At 44.8% G+C, this 22,300-nt stretch overlaps 1 protein-coding gene across 17 annotated transcripts in view; it reads right to left on the bottom strand.

The window, feature by feature from the left end:
* Positions 1-2,469: 2,469 nt before the first annotated feature.
* The window catches only part of SETD3 (SET domain containing 3, actin N3(tau)-histidine methyltransferase), a 78,482-nt gene continuing 58,651 nt past the window's right edge, over positions 2,470-22,300 (bottom strand). For 13 of the 17 annotated variants that reach the window (XM_086365138.1, XM_086365144.1, XM_086365137.1 and 10 more), the window contains 7 exons: positions 16,684-16,742; positions 15,700-15,814; positions 10,867-10,941; positions 9,765-9,931; positions 8,792-8,877; positions 5,468-5,628; positions 2,470-3,791 (listed from right to left, as the gene is read on the bottom strand). In XM_086365138.1, the coding sequence (XP_086221264.1) occupies positions 3,345-3,791; positions 5,468-5,628; positions 8,792-8,877; positions 9,765-9,931; positions 10,867-10,941; positions 15,700-15,814; positions 16,684-16,742 (1,110 nt within the window). In that variant the 3' untranslated portion in view covers positions 2,470-3,344. Of the gene's footprint in view, positions 3,792-5,467; positions 5,629-8,791; positions 8,878-9,764; positions 9,932-10,866; positions 10,942-14,100; positions 14,534-15,699; positions 15,815-16,683; positions 16,743-22,300 lie in introns of those variants that run through there. The other 4 variants (XM_086365151.1, XM_086365149.1, XM_086365150.1 and 1 more) reach the window with 2 other exon arrangements.

The raw sequence follows: 22,300 nt of genomic DNA, 5'->3' as shown, positions 1-22,300 counted from the left end.
TAGGTTTACACTACACCGAGGTGCCACTGATGAAACCGTAGGGTGACCCTTAATGAGGTGGCTGGATTCTACTCTACACTTACCTGAAACTTAAAAGTGAGCCCAATTCTTTGGTCAGGTGATTGGCTATAGCCTGTTAACAAACACGTTCATTTTGCCAGATCGATAATAATGGGAACGTGGCACAATATATCACAGAAAGAGCCTCTCACTGTAGCCATGGTTACAGCCAACGCTTCACGGTCTGGGTTTTCTGAAACTCACCCCCTAAACCAACCCCCAGTAACCATGATTCCTGATTTTCTTTACAGACACTGCTATTTTAGTTCTGAACCCAAGTTGCAGGTACTTTCTCTGGGTTTTTTTTTTTTTTTTAATTCTTTCACTCCAACATGTATGCATTAACCACCAAAAATATAGGTAAGTGAGGATTTACAGAAAACAAATTCCCTCCTTTTTAAGTGGAAGTTTGACTTAGTACAACCCTGTATGTTGGGAACCTGGGAATATTATATTTTTAATGTCTTACCCCATCTCTCAGAAAAATTAAACACAGCTTTGAGTGAGCCTATTCTAGAAACTATTGGGGGAAATCACCCATCGATTGCCAGCTTGCGTGGAAAAACGGGGTGATTTTTCTAGGGCTGGTGAAATTTAATTGCTGTTTACACAAATAACGCACAGAGCTAACGAAACAGAAGCAGAAGCTGGCGTTTTTCCAATGACTAGCCTGAGCAGCCTCTTATCCAAAAGCACTAAGAAGAAAGTAAACTTTAAAATGATTTGAGAGAAAGGTCTATTTCCATGACAGATGGCAGTGAGGGCTCTTCAGTGCCAATTTAATCACTTTTCCTTCAGTTGTGAATCCAAGTGTCTGTGTGGGAGCGCTGCCTACCTCTCGGGCACAGGGGGCTGGTTACATGCACTGTGGTCTTGCTGACCCCGCCGGGGTCCTGCCAGGGCGATTCTCCTCGACCTAGGAAATCACGTTGTTCACACACCGTCTTCCGACATCGAAAGCGTTCTATGAGCACCATTTTTGTTACAGAGTCTCCTCCACTGGAGCCTAACCTGCTTTCTGGTCCAATATCCTTAACAAGCAGACCCTGGTGGAATTAGTGGACAGAGCAGTCTCCCAATTTTTAAGCAGGGACTGCTGGTAATGTAGTGCCATTCTCTCACCTCCCAAGTAAATTAAGGGACTGAGCTCAGAGCATGGGATTCCCCCACACACCCTCCATTGGTGCCTAAGGACCAGGGCGCGTCCCTACTCCAGTCCAGCTCCACCTCAACTGGAATCTTCTCCAGGGAGTATTTTGACACCATCCCATCTCATGAAGCTAGTCTGTCTGTACCGGACATGCACCTTTCAGAGGATACACTTCACATTAGACTTGAAAGCTGTTATCCAATGAGAAACTCATCTACAATCAGTCATAAGCATTCCTGTCTCTGGGGCTTCTGTTCCAGACAGGAAACTCCCTGAATACCACTATGCTTTTGCCTTTTGGAAGTTAGCCACGTATGTCTCCCAGACTCATACTTTGGTAAAGGAGTTCGGTAAAGGGCTGATGGGAGAGTTGGTGTCACAGGCAGCCTCTTAGGAGGAAGTTGAAACCGTGATCGCATGAACAACGCAGGACGTTAACGGGTGCCGACCTCATGGAAAGACGAAACCTGCCCTGAGTATCCAACGCGGCGGGTACACTTGATGCGCCAAGCTTGGGGAGGCAGGGTGTCCTCAGTAGAGAATGAAGCAAGTGGTTGACAGAGCTGTGTCTTCTCCAAGGAGAAACCCTGAGAACGTCCTGGAGACATCTGTGTGCAGTGATGATACTGAGACGGTCGGGTGAAGAGTTCACTTGGCATTTTTAAAAATAAGTGATGTACTTAATAGGGCTTCGGAGACGTGAAAATATCAACATGAAGTTGAGGATGACTGGCAGTGAGCAATTTGAAGGCTGGTGGCTTTCTGCGGAGGGACCCCACCCCACCCCCAGTCACCACCCCAAGCCTCTACCTCCCCCGACACTAAGAACCCCCTTCCAGTGTTCCTGGTGCTGCCGGAACCCGAGCTCCCACTGCGGGTAGGGGAGGGTGCTGAACACAGGCTTCTCACCCATCTTGAGTCTCCAGGGGAAGCAAACCCACGCAGCACAGGTCAGGTTCACAACCTGCCCGTTGGCGAGCAGCAGGGTTTACATAAAAGCTCCCCTGGTGGCTCAGAAGGTAAAGAATCCGCCTGCAATGCAGGAGACCTGGGTTGAATCCCTGGGCCCAGAAGATCCCCTGGAGAAGGGAATGGCTACCCACTCCAGTATTCTTGCCTGGGAACTCCCATGGACAGAGGAGCCTGGCCGGCTACAGTCCCTGGGGCCACAAAGAGCAGGACACGACTGAGCAACTAACACTTTCACTTTCGACTCAAGAGGCCTGTCACGCTCCAAAGAAAAGGAATAGACAAAAATATTAATCACGTTTTCCTTTTAATAAGGCTTTTTACTCAAAAGTGTAGCTTTGAAAATCTCTAGCTTGTTGCGACAACCAGAGAAGCCGGAGCGGCCTCGCCTGAACACAGCGCGGGGCCCTCACGGGCGCTCCGAGCCAGGGTGGAGGGCGAACGCACCGCTTCACAATCAGAGCCAACGCGGAAATTCAGGGGCAGGATACGCATGTCCTACTTTGATTCCAGGAGGAAGGACAAGTTCTTAGCACAGTAAAACAAAACACAAAGTAAACAAATCTTTAGAAATCACTAGATATGTGTGTGTGTGTGTGTGTGTGTCTCTGCGTGTTTATATCATTAGGATTATCATCAACACTTAAAACTATTAAAAATAAGGTTGCCACCTTTCCTTTTCTTTTGGTACTGGGGCATTATTTTTTTAGGAAAAAAAAAAAATGAAAGGATTTCATTTCTTTTGCCCAGGCTCCCAGGTTCCCTAACCTCAAGCCCGTTTTCCGCTGGGCACCCCCGAGCGCCCCCGTCAGGCAGGAGGCGGGGCGGGCCTGCCCCTGGCTGCTGAGGCCAGGCCCACAGCAGCACAGCGGACCGGGAGCGGCATCCTTTCCCAGGAAGAAAAGGTGTCTGCCAGCAGAGGGCCTGCAGAACCTTCCGAGGCGCCTCTCCCCTCTGTGTTCTGCTTGGGCAACTGGTTGGTTTGGCCTAGAAGCAAGATGGCAATCATAATCAGAAAGGGAAGCTAGATTTTTTAAATAACTTAAAAAAATCATTTTTATATAAAGCAGCAAAAACATATTTTTCTCTCAGCAGAAAGAAAACCGTGAACAGGGAAACACAGCGATGTAAACGGGCCTGTTCATAACCTCGGCCGAACCCGGGGCTACTTTGCAACGTCCTCGGCGCTGTCGGAAGAAGGTTCTTTGGCGTCTCCAGCCGCTCTTTTACTTTCCTCTTGAGTTAAAGTTTCCTTCTCTGACCTGGTCCCGTTGGGGATAGAGCTTTCGCCGTTGACGAGCCCGTGCTCTGCGGCCTGGGCCCTGCGGACGGCCTCGCTGAGGGTCAAGGCCTCCTGCGCGCCCGCCCCCCCCTCCAGGTTCCTCAGCACCAGCGGCAGCTGCGAGTCCGCCACGCCCTCCAGCAGCCCGGCGCCGCCCTCCTCGTACTTGGGCAGCGGCGCGCGCTCCTCCATCTGCCGCCGGTAGAACTCCCGGTTCGCGGCCGCGCTCTTGACAGCTCTCTCCAGTATCTCCTTCTCACCTAGGCGCAACTTGATGGCCATGGTGGCACGGGCGGAAAGGTCGTGGTTTTTCAAGAAGGACTTATCTTCCTGGAAATGGAAACAGCAAAATCAACTATCACAAGTCGCTGAACTGGGAAACTATAGCAGCGGAAGGCACGTCAGTTATTGCCGGGGACGAGGGCACACGGGAAACTGGGGGGTGGGGAGGGGAGAAGGTTTGGGAACTCGATTGTGGGGGTGGCTGCATGACTGTATACTTACACCCAAGCATACACTTCAGAAGTATGAATTTCACTGTATGTAAATTATATCTAAATAAATGATGGTCAAACAAAAAAGAGGAGCCTAAATCACACAGTGCTTGGATGTTGGATGAATGATGGGTATTTGAAGTCAAGTGACCCAGGAGGAAACTTTGAAAGCACAAATAAAAACTTACATTTGCTTGTATCATATGAATTACAAATTATAAAAAAGCATTAAAGAATTTTAAAATTTATCTTCTAATCAATAATGCCTTGTGGCTCTTTTGGTGAGGGTAAACGTGTTAAGTAGAAAAACATTAGTAAGTTAAATTTGGCTCTTGTTGTTTAGTTGCTGTCGTGCCCAGCTCTTCTACAACCTGGTGGGCTGTAGCCCACCAGGCTCCTCTGCCCATGGGATTTCCCAGGCAAGAATCCTGGAGTGGGTTGCCATTTCCTTCTCCAAATAAGTTGAATGAAAAATGTCAAATACGCAATGATTTTGCTAAAGAATTACAGTAATTTACATTTAAGAATCTCTCATGAGAAAAGATGCTCAACATCACTCATTATCAGAGAAATGCAAATCAAAACCACAATGAGGTACCATTTCATGCTGGTCAGAATGGCCACTATCAAAAAGTCTACAAACAATAAATGCTGGAGAGGATGCAAAGAAAAGGGAACCCTCTTACACTGTTGGTGGGAATGCAAGTTAGTACAGCTACTATGGAGAACAGTGTGGAGATTCCTTAAAAAACTGGAAATAGAACTGCCATACAACCCAGCAATCCCACTGCTGGGCATACACACCGAGGAAACCAGAACTGAAAGAGACACGTGTACCCCAGTGTTCATCACAGCACTGTTGACAATAGCCAGGACATGGAAGCAACCTAGATGTCCATCAATAGACGAATGGATGAGAAAGCTGTGGTACATAAACACAATGGAATGTTTCTCAGCCATTAAAAATAATGCATTTGAATCAGTTCTAATGAGGTGGATGAAACTGGAGCCTATTACAGAGAGTAAAGTAAGTCAGAAATAAAAACACCAATACAGTATATTAGCACATATATATGGAATTTAGAAAGATGGTAACAATGACCCTATATACAAGATAGCAAAAGAGACACAAATGTAAAGAATAGACTTTTGGACTCCATGGGAGAAGGCGAGGGTGGGATGATTTGAGAGAATAGCATTGAAATATGTATATTATCATACGTGAAATAGATTGCCAGTCCAGGTTCAATGCATGAGACAGGGTGCTCAGGGCTGGTGCACTGGGATGACTCTGAGGGATGAGATAGGGAGGGAGGTGGAGGGATATTCAGGATGGGGGACACATATACACCCATGGCTGATTCATGTCAATGTATGGCAAAAACCACTATAATATTATAAAGTAAATCGCCTCCAATTGAAATAAATAAACTTTTAATAAAAAAGAATCTCTCATGAAAAATCTTTTAAAACATGACAAAGCACAAATCCTTGCTTGATCAACTGAATCACCTCAATGGTTGTCTTATATGTTTTCAGAAGAAGCGAGGCTCGGTCTTCAAGAAACGTCCACAGTCTGACCTCGTTGTCCCAGCTGACAGGGTACTCAGAGTTCCCCAAGGTGAAGATTCTGTCAATGGCACTGTCTCCCAGCAAGTGTTCTTTCAGTTCCTCTACAGGAAGCAAACAGTGTCTGTTAGGGAAACAGCACTCCTTTCATACTAACCAGCGGCCACCTCACCAAACAGCCTCCCAGCAGCGTCCTCGCCCGCGGCGAAGTGCTCCCTTCTCCCCGGTCAGTCAGAGCAGGGTCAGAGCTTGCCCTGTCTCAGGGAAGGAAAAAGCGGGGAGGTCTCCTTGATCGGCATCCAGATCAAGCCTTGCTTGGCCAGCACTCCACGTCTCATTGCTTTTAAGAGGGGTCCTGAGAGCCTTTAGATGGTTTCAGAAGATGCTTCTTAAAGACCATCTGGAGAGACACACCCCTTATTCTGAGAACACCCTTCCCACAAACCGTGAGCCCAGTCACACCTACTGGGTAGAAGAGACATCCAGGTGAGCAATGCAATCAGGGAAGACAAACAGCAGCACAAGGGCCCAGTGACCCTTCCAGATTGAAATCTGATGGTACCAGTTCCAGTGGCTGACCTGACAAAGCTGTCTGTCTCATCTTGTAACAAGTAAACCACAAAGTGAAACAAGAAAATGGACCAGAAAAATCTTAATGAAAAAAATGTGCCTATACCCCTCACTTGTCAGGCGTTTAAATAGGAATTACAAATAAACACAAGTGCACATCTCAATTACCTTCAAATACATGTAAGAAGAGGAAAGAATTCAGCAACTGCTCTGAGCACTTTATCTCCTGGCACATTATCTTCAAAAGACCAAAACGTGCCGATCCTATTCACGCTCAAGAAGCACACCCGTGCTTCTTATGTAATTATGAGACAGTGTCTCTTTCAGAGCAAAATGCCCCACAGCTGTCACTATTTACAATTCAAATGGAAGAACTTCTGCTGCCAGCAAACCAAACTTTTATTAGTATTAGTGAGAATGATTCAAAGAACGCATCAATTGTCTTGACGTGACAAACTGTCTGTGACTGCAGAGAAACTAAAGAGAATCAACGAACCTAAAACGATTCAAAAGCAGGGTTTTTTTTTAATAGAAGTTAATCTAATATTCAAAAACAAATTTATTAAGTTGCGTTTGTTAGCAAAAGATCATGAAAAAATTCAGGATTTTTACATTTTTGAGCCTATAGTTTTATTCTTTGTATAAAGAATATAAACTTCTTGGGTGGAAGAGGTATCTTTTTAGAAGTCCCCAATACTAAGGTTCCTATCTTTTTTCTTCCTCAAGCTACTCGAGTTTCACCCTTTAATGAATGGTGGGAAGCCAAGGAGCTGAAGCAGAGCTTTCTCTCTGCTGCTTTTCAGTGAAACCGACCCGACTTCACACACTGGAGATGAAACCTAGGAAAGGCCATCCACCTTTCCGCAACACTCGGGAAATGAACACAGCCTCCGGGAGCAGGCTTCTTTCCCCTCTTCCCTGACTCACAGACCCATCCTGGATTCTCTGCACTCACAGGGCTCCTCACCACCCGCCTTCTCCCCCACCCCAACCACCATGAGAGCGTGGTTTGGTGGCCCCCAGTCTGGCTCCGTGTCAAAGGCCCCGCAGCGCAAGGACCTCTTCCATGGACGCAACTCCTGCAAACCAGCAGGAGCCACAGGGGGCCTGGGCACAGGCTCTCAAGTCCAGGTCACTGCCTGTGAGCTGAGTGACCAAGTTCCTCTCCTCATGGCACAGGAGTTTCTATGTCAGTCAAGTGGGAAGCCCTGCCTCCCTCCCACAAGGTGGCTGAGAATGAACAACCTGCACCATAGTCCTTTGTAAATGCAGACTCTGACACGGTTAGATAATCCAAGATTATCTGTAAGTTTTCTCCCAATGCAGTAGAGAATTATTTGTTTATTACAAGAGCCCCGCACAGAGTGGGGCTCCCAGACTCCAGGGGTCGTCATCGTCATCATTGCTCTTAGTTATAAGCTTCTTCAGACCATGAACTGTGACATGTGACACTCAACTCTGTAACCCTACCTGATACGCAAGAAAAGCCCACAGTTAACCGTAAACTCGTGTCCACTAAGCTGGAGTGATGGCTCACCACCACACCCAGAAGCACAAGCTCTCACTCAAGTGACGGGGAGTCCAGAGCAGTGTGGCTATGAACAAGGAATGAGGACCATCGTGCATGTCTCTGGGCTCTGCAGTTGGGGTCCAAGTGACCTCTCTCTGCTTTGGGACTCAGATTCTCCCACCTCCATCCCGATGACCAGCCAGATCCGGGCAGCACTTCTCTGGCTGCGGACATGAAGACAGGGAGCCGGGTGGCAGAGCCCAGCAGGCTCCCTCCAGGGGCCGGCATTTCTGCTCCGGCCCAGCTGCCCTCGCTCCAATGCTCGGACAGCCTCACACTTGTCTGTTCAATCAGGGGGCACTTGCTCGCTTGCTCACTCTTTCCCACCCAATCTGTTGTGCACAGGATCCAAGGTGCTTTACAACAAGAGCAAACTCACACACAATTAACAATGGAACCTCAGGACCAGGGGATTTGGAGGAGTGTATTTTCCAATGAAGAATGAAACATGACCGCAATAGGTCACATCTCAGTACCAGAAACCCCAAGTGGCTTATCTTACAGAAACATAAAATCAATGCTCAATACTATATATATATATATATATATATGAAACTCTTTTTGTGCCTGAAGTAAGAGGCTGTTGACGAGAATATTTTGCAATGTAAACAGGTTCTGTTTGCAGTGTTATGTACTCCAACTGGATGCCTGGCATTAAAAGGCCTGCTGGCGATTTTGGATCCAAACCACAGAGCTGGTTAACAGATGAAGGCCTCTGGCCCACACAGGCCCCAGCCGACCCCACAGCTTCAGTGACAACTGCCCCCTCACTCGTCCAGACACCGAGGCTCTGTCATTCCAGGTAAATAAACACATCAAAAACTCCCGTCTACAAATGTAGAATCTGATACGGTTAGATAGTCCAAGATGTTATATGTTTCTTCCTAAGGCAGTAGAGAATTATTTGTTTATTACAAGCGAATACTGACAACACATCAAGGATTTAACAAAAAACTTCCAGGATGAAACATCATTTTCTTCTTTTTCCAATATTACCATCTTACCTCCTCCCCCAAAGTGCTTTAATTTTAAGCAGTTTTATCTTTAATCTGAATCCCTCTGCCTCACACTTCATGAATTAAAAAAAAAAAAAAAAGTCAACATTTTTTTTCCCTGAGATGATTTACCTTCGGTCATGCAGAAAACTCGGAGAAAAGCTAGCAGCTGGGCGGAGATGGGCGGCTCCGTGAAATGCAGGGCAAAGACGCTGGAGCTGACAAGAGAAGAGGCCGCATCAGTCCCGGGAGCCCACTCCTGCCCGCCCGCTCCTCAGGGAGATCTCTAAGCCTGCCCTCGGTGTGGTGACCCTCAGGGAGCGCCGGGCCACCCAGAGGCCCCCGTGCTTCTCCCCCCAATTCTAAATACACAGCGTTCAGTCCTGGCAAGATGCGGCAGGGCTGGGCTGGCCCGGGAGGATGGCGGGGACCGCCACTGCCAGCGGTCGGTCGCCGGTCTGACAGCCTTCACCTCGGGGCACACGACATGCTGGAGAACCCAGCACACCCACGGTTCCTAACAAGAGGGTAACGATAATTTATGTTGAGTTCACATTTTAATCATTAATCAAATATTGACAAGTTCAATAAAAAAAAGGTCTAGATAATCCATTTTCATTAAGAATGGTTCCTCCATTCCCTGGAGAACCAATAAATCATAATTCTTGTCTTCTTTATCATTTTGCACCTCAAATGCAAGAAAATCTTAAAAAATTTAACCAAAAATTCTTGAAATCACTGAGGATCGTGACTTCATTACAGAAACTAATGGTGGCAAAGAATTAAATGAAACAAATTGATCCAGGTCATTAACCTTTTCAAGGTGAAAGGCATTAATGACATGGAGGCACCGATTTAACTGAAGGAGGATTTCAGGCCACATTCCCTGGAACTGACTGTGGGATGCTTTCAACGACACGATTATGTTGATCTGAAAACGCTGGTAAATCACCATACATCTACCGGTTTAAATTCGCAGTATAATAGGGATAAAGGGATTAAGACAAACTACAGCGGAGGAGTTGCGTTAACTCGCCAATTAAACACTCTGCAACTGGAAGTATTTCAAGGACCATAGGAGAGAGCTGACAGACTGTCTACGTACGTTGGGATGCCAGCGCGAGCCAGGACCTCGGCCTTCATGGCGTAGAGCCGGTCACTTTTACTCACTCCAAGCTTTATTTTCACTCTGTCGTGTGAATTATTGTCAAAGAAAAAACCACTGTGGATCACAAACTCTGCATTTGACCGAGTGCCATAAAAAATGTAAATCTGAGATGCAGTAAAGAAAAAATAAAGGGATATAAAAGAAACTTAACATCCATTCTCAGTACAAAGCAGGGCAAAGGGTCAGTTCTCATACATTTAGCGGGACTTTACACTAAGGATGGACAGCCCTGAAGGAACCACACCCTGTTCTGAAGGCCCCGTGCGCCGGGCCGGCCAGCCGGGGGAGGAGAGCGCCCCCCCAGGCCTCCCAGCACACAGAGGAGCCAGACCCCGACCTGGTCTCTATCATAACCCCTTCCGGCAGGCTCACCGATACTGTCCCTTTACAACTGCACGTTACAATTCATCTTGTTCTCCCCTCCTCTGACCACCAGAGTGTCTGGTGGAAACCCATTTCTAGAGGCTGCGGCAATTCTGCAAGTAGCAGAGGGGTGATGAACTTCTCCTCCAGACACTTGGTTAGGCTGACACTTTTCACTCTGTCTCCGCGAGAATGTCAGTGGCCTGTGTCAGATCTTGCTCACGGCTGACAGAGTACAGGTGTTCTTACCTGCATATCTGCAAGCGGACTGAGAGGCTGAGCCCCGCCCACCCCCACCCCAATGATTACTGAAAACAGGTTCAAGAGAAAGTATAAGAAGACAGCTCTTGTGGGTCCCGCTTCCCTTATGGTTTTGCCACTTAAATACATAGCCTTCATATAAAGAAGGTTCTAATCCACAGAGAAAGGTATGAAAGCAATGCAGTTTATATAATGGAAGAAATCTGTTCTACTGTCGTAACACAGAGCTGGTTTTCAGTGGACAGTGTTACACACAGTAGGGCAGCTGTGCAAATCTTTCTCCCTGGCGGGCCCAAAGGTCCCATGCAGAGCACGAAGTGTTTATCCTGGTTCTGGGTCCTAGAACATGCTCCTCAAACAAGCCTTAAACACAAATCTCGCACAGTGTGAGCTGAGGGTCTCGGACGGAACCCACCTGCTCTCCGGCCCGGAAGTCCTGCAGGGCCACACACTCGCAGCGGTCATCTTCCAGGTTGTAGCCGGTGGTGATCTGCACACGGGAGGGAGGGGGACAGGACAGCGTCTGAGTGCTCTGGCTCAGAAGGGCCTTTTGTGTTTTTTGGCCATTAGAGGATAAGAAACACCCAAAGCTACTTAAAGGGGTACATTCGGCCCTGCTTCATCAAACTGAGCAGAGTTATTTTCATTAATTCTGTCACACCAGACATCCTCCTGCAAGACCCCAAACCTGCAATGAGGGACATACCCTTCGGAAAATGTACACATTATCCCTTGCTGGTCTCAACCAAATACAATTATTCGTTACATAGTTACTGCCTTTGAGCCCATCCACCCCCAACCCCACAACACAGGACAAGCGCTCCCCAAGGATGAAGCAGGATCCCAGGAGAATTGTGAAAGTGAAGTCACTCAGTCGTGTCCAACTCTTTACGACCCCATGGACTGTAGCCCACCTGTAGCCCACCATGCTACTCCATCCATGGGATTTTCCAGGCAAGAATACTGGAGTAGGTTGCCATTTCCTTTTCCAGGGGATCTTCCCGACCCAGGGATCAAATCCGGGTCTCCAGCATTGTAGGCAGAGGCTTTACCGTCTGAGCCGTCAGGGAAGCCTGTAACTGACTTGGAAATAGCATCTTTTTCTCCTATTTGGCCACTAAGAACCCAAGGTGAGTCTTCTACTGGATCAAGAATCAGGGAAAAGAAAAATCCTGTTTCCAAATTATATACATATTTTACTCTAAAACTAGAGAAATTCAAACTTTCAGATAAGCAAAAGAAAAACAGAACAGCTTAGGTGCATCCTATCCACTTTCTTTATGCTGAAGGCTATACTGTGAGTTTCTAAACCCCCCAATCACTGACTACACGGAAACCCTGCATCTCTCATCGCTCCTGTACTGGGGGCGGGGGCGGGGAAAGCAACACTGCAGTCCCAGCACTTACACCCCCACTTAATTCTCTGGGCCTCAGCTGGTCAGCATGTCACCTTCCAGGTCGCCCTTTGGGTTCCATCTGCCCAATCGCCCCCCTGCTTGTTTGTGCCTGGCTTATCATGTGCAAAACCCTCCCAACTGGTCTCAAATTCCTGCACCAGCCCTCCTGCATCCCTGGGGATATACATTGTTGACTTCTTGTTTACAACCTTTCAGTGGTGCTCTCCTTTGCCTTCAGAAAAAAAGATCCAAATTCTGGAGCAAGGCCAGTTTTCAAGGAGCCTTGTGCCTCCTTACGGCCTCTGGACCTGCCACCCTGGCCACTGTCCCCGCTGCCTCGTGCTTGCAGCTGCCTTCAGCCCCTGTTCAGCCTGAGCCCTGGCCTCTCTGGAGGCCTCCCCTCATCCCACCTTCCCTCCATGCCCCCCAAAGCCTCTCCCACTCCACAGCAGGGCATTTATCTGTGCACCTGCCCCTGCCAGCCAGACCTGCAGCCACCTCTGGGCCTGCAGCTTGGCTCACCGTGCCTAACACCTGACACTGCCCCTGCCCTTGACAACATCTGCCTGACAAAGCAACCTCCAGCAGGGGAAGAATACGGTCCCTCAGGGCAGCCCCCCATATCTTAGAGGGTCTGTGCGTGTAAACTCAGTCACTTTAGTCGTGTCCGACTCTCTGTGGCCCCATAGACTGTAGCCCGCCAGGTTCCTCTGTCCATGGGATTTCCCAAGCAATGATACTGGAGTGGGGTGCAATTTCTTTCTCCAGGGGATCTTCCCAACCCAAGGATTGAACCTGCATCTGTTGCGTTGGCAGGTGGATTCTTTACCCTCTAAACCACCAGGGAAGCTCTAGTGTCTGTAAATGCTCATTAATAAGTCTGATCCCCCATTTTATCCTGGAGAATCAGAATTCAATACAGCTTCACGTGCTATTTCCTAAAAAAGGTGTCAACAGCTCAAAAGATTACTTCCGAGTCTAGGGAAAGGCAGGCCAGACAACACTACTCTCTAAACCCAGCATCCTCAGAACCAATAGCTGAGTAGACACACACCGAGAAATCCGTACACTTGTGATCTGCAAAGACCAGTGAGAAACAGGAAAGCAACAAGCATGTCGTGAAGCCAGCTGTCCTGGCTCATTTTCACTTACAGAACAGCTTAAACACTTGATAAATGAAATCATGGCCTGAGGAGGCAGCGGGGCAGTCAGTGCAGAGGCCCCGCGGTGGGCGTGTGCAGGTTTCAGGGTCACGGGCCGAGCAGGCGCTTTTCTGCCACTGCAAACACCTGGGCTTCCCCTTGAGACTGAAGCCTGATGCGCAGCTAAATGTTTCAGACTTTTCAACACTCAAACAAAAAGGCCTTGGGGAAGAACCTCCCTCGGTTCTGCCTGAACCTCCCAAAGCCATTCTCATCCTGACTGGCAGAGGCACGACTCAAACCCAAGGGCTGATCGTCCAACATGCTCCACCTGCGGGTACGAGTACAGGGGCCCCAGACGGCTGGGAAGCGGCCTTCTCTGTATAAACGGACCGCCCTCAAGGAAGGGCAGGCAGGCCGGCGCCCCCCCCCCACCGGTTCTGACCCAGGCACGCAGAATTCAGATACAGCTCAACACGATGCCTGCAGACTCGTCTGTGTGCTTCTCTCTATGGACGGGAGTGGTTCCCCTGCGCCAGGCTCCGGCAAGCCCGGGGCAGCCACCCAGCCAGCCCCTTCCTTCCTCACGATCTTCTTCGCTGCTGCTGGTTTGGAATCACTGTCACAGAACCTGACTCTTCCGTTTCTGCCCCCATAACCAGGTGCAGGCACACTGTCAGAAGCACGCAGCACTGCCCGGTTACTAATTTCTGTCTCCTCCCTCAGTGGCAAAGATCAGACAGACAACGGCTGTCAGGACAGACACACACAGAGAAGCAATCTACTGTCTGAAAAGCTAAGCCTTAATTTCAAATACCTCACGTTAAAAAAGAGATTACCTGTTCAGATGTATGACATGCAACTTCACAGTGTTAAAACAGATTCTGAAATCCTCCCAGACAGAATTTCCCATGAAGCCTTACAATTATGATGGCAAACAGTTCAACAAAGGTGCAGCAGAAAGAATTAAGTATGTGGAGAAAGTAACCACTGGAAGGAAAAGTACTAACATCTCACATGAGCCTTCTCAAGGTCAGCAGTGTTCCTGCCGGGCTGCGGTGGCTTAAAGACTTGGTGAAGAGTGTAGAAAAAGACAGCATGAGCATCGTCGTCAATTCAGTAATTTTATTACGAGATAAACTTTCTTTAACTTTTAGGGGGAAAATGTGAGTAGTATACACGAAAGCAACATAAAACCAGTCTGTGTGTGAGTGTGTGAACGGGCAAATGCATGGAGAGATTCTCAGAAAGCCAGTGGCCAGCTGCCCAGGAGCCACCGAGTGGGACAGATCACGGGGCCCGGTACTGGCGGGGGACCCTGAGCTTCACGTTGCAGAGGCTTCTGTTTTGGTTCACAGGTTTTGTTTACAATAAATGTGTGCTTTTTACATTTAAGAAAGAAAAGAATAAACCCCAACAATCAATCAAGTCTGGGAACCAACGTCTTAATCCAAAAGAAGAAAAACAAAAATGCTACAGCCAAAGATTAAAAGCTATTCGAAAAATTTTAAAACTTCAATATGATAATCAGTTCAAAACAGCTCTGAAAGAAAAGAGCAAAATGTAAAATTTTATTAATGAAAATAAATGATAAAATATGCTAAGAACACCTCAAAACGGCTAATTAAGCATATCTAAATTAAGGCGAAAGTACAATTAAAAAAGTCTTCTTCTCTACAGTTTAAGAGTGTACTGGTTGCTAGACCTTCCCAGATTAGCACTAGGGTGTTCTATCTTAAGTGTTTGGCAAATGTTACATGTGTTCTGGCCATTTTGTGGAATTACATGTAAAATACTCATTTGCAGCATTTTTATAATCTATTTATAATACTGCTAATAATAACAAAGAAAGCTGACAGTGAGAAAAGATGAACAAAAAACTAACCAAACCAGTATATGATTATAACATATAAGTTCAAAACATCCTGAAGTTGACTACCTTTCCGACACTGATTTCAGGAAACCTCTCTCGGACACCGTCTCTGCACAGAGCAGCACTCTCCTCTGTGGCTCACGGCTGAAAGCACGCTGAGCCACAGAGGCAGACTCCTCTGCGCGTCCTGACTAACCATCACCTCGGCATCTCCCTGTCTCCTTAGCGTCCTCTGAGGCCAAGTGCACCTCCCCCGCCCCACCGCCAGGGGCACCAGGACAATTAACACCAGGTTAATTGAGGGGGCTGAGGACGTGTTTGCCTATCAGGTGAAGGAGTGGGCCAGGGGACAGAAGAGAATCAGAGAAGCTTAAGGAACTGGAAATCAGTCAGCAAGGAGAGAAAACCAGTAACACAGGGGGAAACAGCAGGAAGGAGATAGGTTTCTTTCTTTCTTTTTTTTAATAAATCAGTATTTTTTAAAGAATCAGGAAAAAGAAACTTGGGTTTAGTCTGTGGTCCTTAGATAAGAAAATGCATGTCTAGGCTTAGCACATAAATGCTGTTCATTGTGGCTTTTGAAAGTGACATAAGACTCCCGTCTTCAGGATTAAGTAATAAACACAGGGAGAAAACCCCCAGCCTCTACTCGAGGGGGGCAGGGCAGGTGGCAGGTTTGGTTCTGTTTGCTCCTCTGGGAGGGGAGGTCGGGGAGAATGATCTGAGGCAGCCCGCCCCTTCCCGACTACGCAGGACCCAAGAGTGGCGGTGGGGAGGGTGACCTGAGGAAGCCCGCCCCGTCCCGACTACACACGACTCGGGCAGTGGGTGCTCACCAGGCCGCTGGTGTGGTTGCACATGTCCCACAGGGGAATAAGTGCCAGGGTCACCCGGGAGCCGTCCTCCGTGGGAATCTGGTTTTGTCGAGTCATAACGGAAGAGACCGCCCACCTGCAACAATCCAAAGAAAAGAGGCTGATTAGGGCCGGCACATCAGAGAGCCCAGGGCAGTCACAGTTCAAGCAAAATCGAGGTACCTGACTTCTCAAAATTCTTTCCTAAGTTGCAAAGGTGACAAGTGGCCACCTTCATCGTCATTTACAATTTACTTTTAGGGTTGGTTGGGGGGGTTGTTTGGTGGGGGGGTAGGGAATGGAAGGAAAGGAAGCCAGGGGCAATCAAGGAGTCAGCGGTTAAGGGTGGGGGTGCTTCTGGGGAAGAAAGTGGCCTGGTAGGAGGGCTGGCTGAGACCAGAGCTGGCCAGTCCTCTGCAGGTCCCGAGCTGGGCGGCCAGGGGGACCCCAGGCCTCTTTCACACAAACGCTGACTCTGTTCCTCCTTGCAGCCTCAGTGAAAAGCAAGCAATATAACTCCTTTCTGATCAGAAATCCTCTAAGAATGTTTCAAAATGTGGAATGCTATTTTTTACTATGCTGTGTGCTACACTGAATCTTTTTGTTTAAAAAAAAAAAGCCCCTACTTCAAAGCACTAAAATAGTCTACTTAGAAAGAAAAAAGATCCTCCAGACCTCCCCACACTAATGTTAATCTCAGGCAACACTTGGCTACAACAACTAATCCCCACCAATACAGGTTAGTGGAAATTTCCACATGGCTATGAAAATGCGGCTACTTACCCCAGCTGTCCGGAGAAACTTGGGAAAGACTTCTTTTTTTTTTAAAGGCTTTAAATGGTCATGCAAACCACTTCTTATCAAAGCTCTTCGCACTTCTGAGACCCCAAATTCACAGGAACCACCCTCCAACACATGCCTCATGCACATGCACACCCCCCCCCCATCACCCTCCCACACACCAACCTGTAGTCCTCGTAAGTGAAGGAGTCCTTCAAGGGCAGTTTGTGGGCATGAGGATGGGTCTGGGAATGAGGAAGTTTTAGAAAGCAGAGGTGAAAAGAGAAAAAGGGAAGACAGAAATCAGTCAGCAGAATTTCATTATTTAGCTGCCTAACGGATCCTAACAAGAGCCAAATGAAGCAGGAGGCGTCCAGCCGCGCTACCGAGGGCTCATCGTGCTATTATGTGCTCATACATCACTGTCAACTTAATTTGTGGTGCCCAGCAGCCGCCATAAATCTGCTGCTTGTATTCTGATACCAGGGCCCACAGACAAGGCACACAAATAAAATTTAAGGTGGACTGAGTTTACAAAAGGTAGGCACACCCGCACGATGAGTATCTGATCAACACAGAAACCCAGAGCCCAAGTCAGGTCCCACCTGCCTCCACATCCTGTCTCATACTGTGTGGGACAGCCCTTACAAAGAGTCCAAAGCTCTTCTTACCTCAGTAAAAGGAGCAATTAAAGGTACTAGAATAAACTGAAACTTCTCTCATTAACCTCTGACTTAAAATCATTTAGAAGGAAATCAATTTGTTATGTGCAAATGAATCACACACATGCCAGATGCAGCTCAAATACAGAAAATCAAGAAAAAATACAGTTCTGTAAATTATGAATTAAATTTTACAAATAAATATAATGAAGATAAAATTGAGATCGGCACATTTAAACTTCACTACTTTTTTTTTTCTCTAGACAAAAGATCATTTGATAAAAATATCCCAAATTTCACACACTGGAGAAAATTTTAAGCATCTCAGGTTCTCGCTCCATAACACTCTCCCCACACACACCTTAGACCTTTCGAGCACTTAAAAAACTTTGTCTCAATTAAGAAATTAAAAGCTGTAACGGTATAATTTTAATCTTCGGTTTCCATTACAGGCTGATGGACAGATTGCAGTAAGTGATCAAATGAACAAACGGTGATTTCCGAGACACCCATGCAATCGGCTGCACTGTCTCTGCACCACGGTTAATGCACGAAGCCCCATGTAGTATGCAGTTTTTACTCTTGACGCATTAGCATCACAAGTGCACGGCAATTTATCATCGCTCACGGTAATGTACTCGCTGGCACCGGTACGCAGGACAGTGGGGGACGAGGTAAAAGTGGCTCAAACCGTAAATCAATTAGAAAACAAAAGCTGGTGCTCTGCGCGCGATTTTAGGCAAATTATATATTACACGAGGCTGCCAATTGGGCGCTAGCTCCCAGGTGCCTGCTTCTGCCCTCTAACCCTCAACCCAGTTTTAACCCTTTGGAAGAAAAGTCAACATAAGGAAATACAGTCACACAATATTGTGATGTTGTGATAATAAAAATGTGGTAATAATCAAAATGAAATTAAAGAAGATGCAATTTAATATAAAAATAACCTATTGCCCAGGGGCATTCTCTTGCTGCATTTTCTAACTAGTAAGATTAGGCAATCCTGTTTCTGGTTAAAAACAACAACAACAAAACCCTATACCATGGTCAAGCACAGCAAAGATGGGAGAAGCTTCTCATTACCTCTTCTTTGAATAGATGAAATGTTAAGGCTGTGCTCCAAGACGCCTAAAGATGCTTTCCATTTAATTATGGAACTTGACCACAACGGTGCTCACGTTTTTTTCTCATAAAAGTACAAATTCAGCAGACAGGAACTTCCCTACACCCCAAACTGTGATAAGTACCACAGAAAAGCTTCCAAACTTAGAGAATTCTATTGCTAGAATTTCCTTTCACTTATAATGAAATGAAGTTTCTCACCGTCTGACATACTAGAAATGTGGCACAGCCCATCTCTCCTCAAACTCTAGGAGGTGGGAAAGCGTTGCTGCTTTTGTTATTTTAAAATATTTTAAGTTCACTTAAACTGTGGAATGCACTACGGTATTTTCAAAGTTGGTAAATTCTAATGCTAAAACCGTTAAGTATTAAAAATTTCACCCCTCCCCCTCAAAAAATTTGACTTATTGGAGAAAGATGAGTTTTCAAAATTAGAACGCTGAATGTCACAATGACTTGAGGAAGAATGCTCCAGACACTCAAACATCTTTAAATAGCTTTGGACTCTATGAAAACTCTTCAAACAAGGGCCACCTCCCTAAGGACCAAAAAGATGGAAAATTAACTCTCAAAAATGTCTCCCTTCCTACTATTTATATACATTTCTTACCAAAAATACAAGTTCATGTTCATTGTCCTGACAAAGTCGTAAAGAAAACTCAAGGAAAAAAAAATGTGCAAATGCTTTCTGCAAATTAATTTTGAAGATTATTTTCGCTGTAGAGTTATGTATATTTGCAGAATCTCTTAGAAACAGTTGTTCTTATGTGCTTAAAAAATAAGGTGTGCCCACTGTACGTAATTCTGGTTTAAAAAAATATTTATGTTCTGCCAAACACATTCACTTAACAGACTGAAATGGAATTTGAGGCTATAGAGAAATGCAAGTAACTGCCGTGTCAATGGGGCTCTCACTACTGTGACACCAGTGCCACCTACTGGCATCACAGTGGAATACATTAGAGCTGCAGGGTTCTTGAATTAACAGTCAGGGTGTGAGGCCTTCAGAGAAACTTACCCTAAACCCAAACTGGGTTTATCCAGAGTGGTTACTAGCTCAGCTTCACTCAAGAGAAATTTGGTTTGTTAAAAATAAAAAATCTAACCTGCCCCTTTAGATTATTATATAATAGTTTTACAAGAATCTTGAAACAAATATTGAAATGATTTGCATGGGTGCAAACACTGCATGATTTGCATTTAACTTTAAATATACGTATTTTCACACACCCTGAAAAAATAAACAAGAATAAGAAATGTGTCTATTCCAGACACTGTTTAAACTCTGGACAGATTTTTTTTTAACACATTAAGTCTCAAGGTTTAAAAATACATCTTCCAAAAATTACAATATTAATCTGAAGTTACTTGCAAGTTCCTAAAAATGTTCTTGGATGAAACTTACTACACTTATACTTTATGGGGAGGATAACTGAACATTCCTCACTTTATAGAGCAAAATCCTATAAGGGTTTTGTTTATCTCCAGTACAAGACAGTCCTAATAGGTACCTTAAAAATAGAAATCTAAATGAAAGCAGAAGATGTGGCTAATTGATTTAAGCTGAGATAGCTGTTTCCAGGATGTGCCTACCCACACATGGGATGGTGAGGGGCTGTCTGGCTTGGACAACAGTGACCCCATAAACACAGTTTAGAAACCAGCCATAGATTTTCTGCAGATTTTTAAAGTGATTGATATTTTCACTTTCTTATGCATTATAAATATTCAAAGTTGAGATATGAACAGTTGCTGCAGCTCATGCTGAGACCTGAAGCCCTGCAGAGCTCACTTTTAAAAGAAGATTCTTGTTTGCTTATGTCAAGCCCGGCAGCCCAGGGAAGCCCTCCCCAGTCCCTCTTCTAGCGGAAGAGGCGTTCCAGATGAGACACAATAATACTGTACCTAGTACAAAATAATCACTGTGTTTGGGAAAGATTAATATCTAAAATCGTTTGTTTGGCTTCAATAAAAAGAAGTAATATTGCTAAATATGTAAGTATGACATTTTGAAGAATTTACCATATTGCCTGGGTCTGGTAGCTATGCTTAAGGAAATTAAAAACCACTACAGTCAGCATATTTCATCCTTATTAAAGTTCTGTCTTGAACTATCACTCACATAAAACAAAAATAAACCAAGAAGAAATTTAAATAAAAAACCTATGGATTACAAGAGTTTGAATATGAAAAAAATGAACAATATTCTGGCTTTAAAAAATTGATTTAGCATGCAGCTTCTCTTTATAGTCCCTTGATAAAAATGAAATCTCCCTAACAAACACTTAATAAAACCTGTCAATATCTCTAGAAAGAAAAATGACACAAATGCATTAAGTATTAAATACCCTTGGAAAAAGTCACATATTCCATGAATTTTTGATGTACTATCTTGACATTAATGTAAAACCTTGATATTTATAATTGACAGATATTTAATAAAGTGTAAAAGAAGGTAGCTGCTGTGCAGCGTGCAAACTCCTCAGGTTGATCAGAAATGAAAGATACAGTCATGTACTTAAACTAAATAAACAGTTAATATGTGCTGCACGAATCAGCTGCAGTCTTATTTCAAGCTCACACAACAAACCTTCACAGAGAAGCAAAATAAGCAGAATTCATTACTATGTGAATTCCTAATTCAAAAGCATCTCGTATGTGAAACGGTTCTGAAACAGCTCTGCACGTGAGACAAAACACCTTCGAGTTAGGGTTGGTTTTTGTTTTTAACATTTGACAGTAAACATTTCAAAAATAAAGATAAGCACTTTCAGAACTACATGGAGAGGTATTTCCTAAAACAATTCTTTAAAACACACACACACACACATTTATCTGGAAGAAAGACTCAACATCCTCTGAGGAAATTAAAAAAAAAAAAAGGATTAAAACACACAAGTGGTCTCTAGGACATAAACACTTCTCAAAATTAGATCTTTACTTTTCTAAAAAATACTCATCTCTCACCTTAACCAGTTTTTATATGGAAACTGAGTTGAATACATTTAATAATCACCTTCCATGAGGCATTTAAATATATTAAAAGGAAAGTAGCAAAGTTCAAAAAAAAAGACTCCTAAATACTGTATTTTAAAAAATTTATAGCCTGCTATATTATCAATTGTTAATCTGAAAAACATATACGGTAGTTCAGCAACTTAACGACGGTTCTACAGTATCAGGATTGACAAAATACAATTCAGAAATTGTGCCTAGTTGCTCTGATTAGAACTTTCCAACATAACACGTCACAGGTTGTATTTGGCATATATACTAAAAGGCAGGGGACAGGGAGGAGAAGGAAAATGTACACTTAGAACACTGAGGTTCCCCTTCTAGCTCCAAAAGCAGACTAATTAGAAGCAACGTGTCAGGCAGCGATTTCTAGTAGGTCCGTCAACCCTCCTGCTCATATTTCATTTTCTAAGTGGATATAACACAGTTTAACAGAATGACAAATTGCAAAATATCTATTGAATCTAGAATTTAGTTTTGATGACCATAAATCAGAATCAAAGCACGCTTGGTTCATACATTTGGCTCTTGAGGGAAAAAAATCAATTTTTAAGACTTTTATTTTTAAACACAGATTACATCCAACTCTTTAGGGAATTTTTCATCATAAAGTTCTCTGAACTCACTCAATACGATCAAATAAATACATCAATACACATTAAACTGCTTGCTTTTTGCTTATATATATAATTTCTATAGCAAATATGTATTACCTTAAAATAAAAAATTTAATTTAATTAAGAAAATGAGATTAGTCGAAAAACATCAATACTGTTCAATAAATTTATAAAATTACTTTACAATGGAAGAATTGTTTTCTTTTATTGAAACACTGAAATCTATAACCTACATCCAGGTTAGATTAAACTGAAATCTACGAAACACTGCAAAAAATATGTCTGTTTAAAAACTTTACTGGTTACCATTTGTATTCCCTGAAGAGGGGCAATCGGCCACGAATCAAATTTAGTCATAATCAATCTACACTTTTGACTGTCCATCAT

Source organism: Bos grunniens, chromosome 21, assembly GCF_055505025.1.
Source record: "Bos grunniens cultivar Pamir isolate PY7600 chromosome 21, Bosgru_T2T1.0, whole genome shotgun sequence".
In the NCBI taxonomy this organism is placed as follows: Eukaryota; Metazoa; Chordata; class Mammalia; order Artiodactyla; family Bovidae; genus Bos; species Bos grunniens.
The sequence above is the reverse complement of the archived record's forward strand: the minus strand, read 5'-3'. Positions and strand labels throughout refer to the sequence as shown.